This window comes from Trichoplusia ni, chromosome 4 (assembly GCF_003590095.1).
Source record: "Trichoplusia ni isolate ovarian cell line Hi5 chromosome 4, tn1, whole genome shotgun sequence".
NCBI lineage: Eukaryota > Metazoa > Arthropoda > Insecta > Lepidoptera > Noctuidae > Trichoplusia > Trichoplusia ni.
Genome location: NC_039481.1, coordinates 1,996,534 through 2,002,533, shown reverse-complemented (window position 1 = coordinate 2,002,533; position 6,000 = coordinate 1,996,534). Strand labels below are relative to the sequence as shown.

The window sequence follows — 6,000 nt, the reverse complement described above, 5'->3', positions numbered from 1 at the left end:
TGGTCATACAAATACTTGTCATACACGAGAATCGAACAGGCGACACGTCGCACACATTTCGTTTTGCGAGACCTCAACCACAATCCTTAGTGACGGAGTCGTAAAAAAATATTGACCAATCCATCTATACATTACGATAGGTATTCATTATAACTACATATACTATACTTATTGGTAGACATTAGACAAAGTTTACATTATAGATAGCCAGGGCTGTACTTTGATCATGTTACAATATAGTCTGACCCCATCGAGGCTAATATGAGGATGTCGTGTCGACACGAGACTTGCCACCAATAGACAGCACTAGACAAAATAGGAATCGTTACAACTGTTGCTGCCTATTAACGATGTTATTTCGTACACTTGAAATAGTTGAATGTACATAGAGACGAAAATATTATAAGTGATATTAATAAATATTTATTTTTTTGCTTTAAGTACTTATTTTAACTTTTACTATAATTTGCGCTATGATATCGAGACTGGTGACTGTATGTTTGTAAGACTAATCACTAAATACCCTCTAGACACAAAACAGTTTTATCGCTCTCATTAAGTTAGTCGATTTTTTTTTAATAAGTTATATTTCACGCAACAACATTTATTCGTCTTCCACTATAAATCGACAACACTATAATATCAATCAGTAAAAAAACTGATATTCTATAAAAATGCTCGTAAATACGATTTACCCTAAATAAAAAGCTCATATCATAAATAACATGAGCTTATCATATAATTTAATCGACCCTTTATATAACCAATATTTCCAGTAACATTATATAAAAGAATTACCGGTAGTATTACTGTAAAGCCGGTATTTTAAAGTATTCTCCACAATTACACTGACTCTACCAAGCCTCTACATTCAGGTGAATGCTCGTTACGACTTATGATAACACTTTCTCCGTATTCGACAAAAACCTCGCGAATTTTTTGCACGACGATGCCATTTGACTCAAAATATGATTACGAACTGTTAATGTTGACCGCGTCAGTAATAAAAACCATTTTCCTTTGCTTCAAACGTAAAAAAATTGTTTGTCTATCGGCAACAAATACAAACTCTTTTTAGGTAATTTAACATTGACAAGCGAAATAGTTCTCTATGCCTTTGGGAAACAGTCGAATGATATTTTTTAACGGCAATGGTATTGTTGTCGGTTCACAGGGCGTGTAGGTGCAGCCAGTCGATTACTCAGCGTGTAGTCATGCAGGCTGCTCGCTCCCCGGCCCCGCCATCTCTCGCTAATTCGCTTCGGAGCTTCATAACAGCTGAGTCGCTTGGCGACCGCTGACTCGTTTGATCGGTATCGCGATTAAACAATTTTGTAACCGAGAACGCGCTAATTAATTTAAAAAGTACGTCTTCAGTTCGCATTCCAATCTCAAATTGCGCGGGATAAGACGTGTTTGATTGACAATTAATGTTTTGTCATTTTTTGTCACTTTTGTGTCAAATTTTGTGAATGGTGTTTAATAATGTACAATACTAAAATCGCGTGTATTATTTTTTAATCTTTATACATTGCATTCAGTTAGTTGACACATTGAACTTTTGTAAATTCTTGTTGTCTTCCGATTTGCTAGATTGTTATTGTGTGTAAACAAAATCCAAAAATGGAGAAGACCGGTGGCTCCAGACTGCTGCAGATGCAAGTAAGTGTCGTGCTGTAATACTGAGCTTATACATATTTTCTACAATTTTTTTTATAAATACACTTATTACATTATCTCATTAATCGTAACGGCTATGTTTTAGAGAGCACTTTATTTTTAAATCATAACCGATAAACCGGTAAGTACTCATTTACTCACATTGTCACATTGGCAAACTTTACATTGAGCAAGTGGGTAGTAAAGATAATTTCTATTTACATAAACAAAGTTTCTTGAAGATGTAATATTAAATATATTGTATTTTTTACATATTATTTTTTTTTTTCTTAAGGCTGCAGTATAATCCTTAAATTCCATATAATATGGAGAAAATTAACATACATATTTTTTTTTATATTATAAACTTCAAATGCTACTGCTACGTAAATGGGAAGAATTTTTAGGTAAATTCTCTACTCTTTTTTTTACTATGTCTTCTTTAGACCGTTACAAACTTTATGGCTGTTTTTTCGTTGATGGAATAAGCTGAGAACTTCACACTGACCTTGGAGAATTCGCACTCAACGTTAAAGTTTACATTATTGTAATTTTACAACAATTTAGATTATATCGGTTTTTGTTTAAAACCCGACTGCTTATATTATTATAGTATTAAAATAAAGAAAATCATTGCGAGTATGCGTTTTCATATCGCTGCATATTTTCCTTATTTAAAACAGTAACAGTATATGTATTTATTTGTCTGACTTTTTAATTTTTCTAACATTAATTTTGACTTATAAAATCAAGGATACAAAACGATACATTAATTTAGTAAATACTGTTTTCAAAATCAATATAAATAGGAAATGAGAGTATTCAATTAGTAAAGTTCAATTCAATATTGAGTAAAAAATATAACTCAATATTGAATTGTGTAAATTAAATTGAATTTTCATAGTATCACCTGTATGTACCTCAATTACTTACAATTGAAAAATATTTCGTAACAATAAGATATTACTTTTAATAAGGTGTTATTGTTATGTTTAATCAGACCATAAATAATTTAATGCTGTCTGGCTTTCCTCCGGCAAAGTTGCAATATTTCACGCTAAATCATTTTAAATTGAACCATTGTCTATCAGTAAACATTCAGCTTTCTAGCGGTAAAAGATAGCCAAAGATACCATTACATTCACTCGGTCAAAGATCTTTTTCGTACATCAAAATCATTCACCGTTCTATTCCTTTTAGTTCACGTTATCCTTTTAGTAACGTCAGGGTTCGAACCTTGACCTCGACGGTGACGATTATTATTACACCGAGTGGAACATACGGAATACAAATGTGGCTGTGGTATTTCATATCTCAAAAGCAAATCAACAATAGCAGTTATTGCATAAAGGAATTATAATATGAATTCTTTACAAAGTAACGATGAAAGTTCTTCATTTATAAAATAATCATTGCATTTTTACGATACGTTATACGACTGTGATTTATTTTATGTTTTGTAGAGTTCCCTATATTGTGTTCGGATGACGTGACCACCTCAATATGGGTATAATACATGTATGTTTAACGGACTAATATTATTAGCTACTTATTCAGTGTACTTAGTATCTATGAACAATATGAATTAAATAGTGCTCTCTTATAAGGAATATCAATATTGTAGATAGGCGTATTTATTAGCATGACTAAAGTACTCGGAAGCCATTGATATTTTTTTATTTGAATGTAATTAGATACTTAAATTGACGGCCTCTTTGCTATAAATCTTAAGCGACTATAGACTATGTTAATGTCGATTCTATAGGAATTTAAGTGAAGATTGTTCTTACTAGGTCAATAAACTAAGACTAATTATATGTAAAAGTAAAAGCTAAAAAATAGAATGAGAAAATAACTTTTTAAGGGTGCAAACTTGTTACTTCATAAAAATAAACTACATTCGCATTTTTGTGTTGACCTAGAAACTTAACCAAACAGATTTATAAAACGCGAATGTTACAAATATACCATAAGTACCATAACTTAATTTGTAGAGCTTTTAACATACCGTAACTTTTAACACGGCTATTTATTTTCCTGGTTTTACTATCGTAGTCAGTCAGTTTTATGAGCAGTGCTAGTATTACCTGACGAAAAATATTACATTAAACATTGATGGCGTACATGATCAAAAAATGACTGATCTTCTATCGTTCCTTGACTACATTTAAACCTGTACATTTATTGGCCTAACTTCTAAGTCCAAGTACTATTAATTCTGCCATCGTCTAGAAATAAAGAAAGAAAGAAGATTTAAGAGTGTTGACATAAAAGCGTAAAAACTCACTTCAATTTTATAATTACTATGGAATAATATTTATCTTAAAACATAGTCCAAATTAATCCACTATGTTCAGACCAAAAAATCCATTACTTTAGAATACATGAAATCATCATTATTATAATCTTCCAACTAGAACATATTATCAAAGGTATTTCAAAGATACACATACATTTATAAACAATAGCTTCATATGTGTATTCTCATTAACGGTCTGGACTGCTCTTATCAGATAGGTCGATGTTATCGTCAGGTTATCATGAACACTGGCCTATTTTAATCCATTTAGGTGAATACATACCATTCAACTTTGTTCAGGTAGCTTTGTATATTAGGTTTGTAGGCATACAAAATAATGTCATAGTTTTGTGCACAAAATTCTCTTTTTTGATTTTACTACTTTCCAGCTCTGTTATTTTAAGATTAATTTTAGTTGTAAAAGGGAGAAAGGGCTCTATACAGTGGAGAGTTGTCTCTGTTTCACAACTTCCATAATAAAGGTAGTAGGTGTCTATAATGAAATAGTTGCATTATTCTTTCTTCTTCTGTAGTCTTTTCTTGAAAAAGAACTTCGCAGTTAGCAATGGATTGCTTAAAGAAGTATTTTAGTGTTTTTGATTTAAGTGAAATTATGAAGTCGTCCGAAAACATCTTAGAAACAAAAAACATGCTTCACACAATAATTAGTCTATGTTCCTTAAAAGTTCCGCCCACTAATAGTATGGACTACAAATACACCCTCACAAATCTAGTCCAGCCATCTCAGGCGAGATCCAATAGTGTGAAGTACTCCCGACATACCTAGCCCGTCTAATAACATACCTAATAATACTTGGAGTGCAATAGTACAGCCTAGGAACAAACCTGCCACACCGCATTCCCGCCGCTAGTCTTCTCACGTTCCCCACGGCCGGTGGTATTACATAAAACGTAATTGTTATCACCTGCAAGCATCGTTTAATAACATCCTCGTTGTTAACTGCTTTCCACCTCGTTAAGAATTGTTTTTGCTACATTGATTTAAAGTTCTTTTAGATTTTTATTGTGGTAAACTTCTTGCTTTGCGGCTTGCATTGTGATGGTTTTTTTAAACGACTCCCGCACTTAAGAAATAATTCCTTGTATCGCGAAGGGTTTAAAACATTCAAGTCAAATGCACAAATACACCCAGGCTTAAGGACAAGCATTCGTGGAAACGCTTGTCCTCAGTGGGTTTGGCTTGGTGACCTCAACCACTCGGTAATCCGTAAAATGCATTAAAGGTTTATTATTTTTCTATATTTGTATAATTTCTAACCGACTTCGCTAGTTTCCGTATTCGCTTTTCAACAATATCATTAGAAACAGTAATATACCGGTATCGAGCGTTCTATGCGGGTGGCACACATCGTATAGTTATTGGAGTAGAAAGTCCATAAGGGCAGTTCTGATATGTAATAATGGCCTAATATTTCAACTATATTATAACTTTCTACTTCACATTTGTTCATACTGCAAGGGTCGTTGAGGTCTAGACGCCACGGGCGAACGATGTGTACCCGCGTAGGACTAATGTTTGTGAGATGCATATTAGATTGATTAAAGCTTTGTAAAACGCCTGGAACCCAAGGATTTATTATTTTAATGCTGAAATCGTTTTCGAAAAAACTTAAATAAAAGTAAATTAATTATATTTTGACAGATAATGAAATAGCTTAAAGCATGGAAATAGTGAATCAACTAATAAAATTAATTAAATACTTTTTTTCAAACCCTGCAGACTCAGCCTTCACAATTTTCCATCGGATTCCAACATTTCATCGAAGAATTTCTCCCCAACCTTCTCCCCAAATATTTTCCATTTGCCTAATTGCCTCTGTTATATAACTGTCCCAGTTCGTGTTCAATAGTACAAAGGTGTCGAGACAATTATTACGGGCGCACAAACAAAGCTTGACCTAATGCCCTGGATGTAGTTTTATTGATAAATGTATCAACTATTTAATGGATTGCTTCAGGGAGGGTAACACCACCTCGTCAAGTAAAGTCGTTGTTGTAAAAGTGAGATGGCGCTACGCCGG

The 6,000-nt window shown here is 33.0% G+C and overlaps 1 protein-coding gene across 2 annotated transcripts in view; it reads left to right on the top strand.

Annotated features, from left to right (window-relative positions):
• Positions 1–1,297: 1,297 nt before the first annotated feature.
• The window catches only part of LOC113492493 (serine/arginine repetitive matrix protein 1), a 34,851-nt gene continuing 30,148 nt past the window's right edge, over positions 1,298–6,000 (top strand). The window contains exon 1 of one of the 2 annotated variants that reach the window (XM_026869968.1): positions 1,298–1,662. In XM_026869968.1, coding sequence (XP_026725769.1) covers positions 1,624–1,662 — 39 coding nt within the window. In that variant the 5' untranslated portion in view covers positions 1,298–1,623. The remainder of the gene's footprint in view (positions 1,663–6,000) is intronic. The other variant, XM_026869969.1, reaches the window with a different exon arrangement.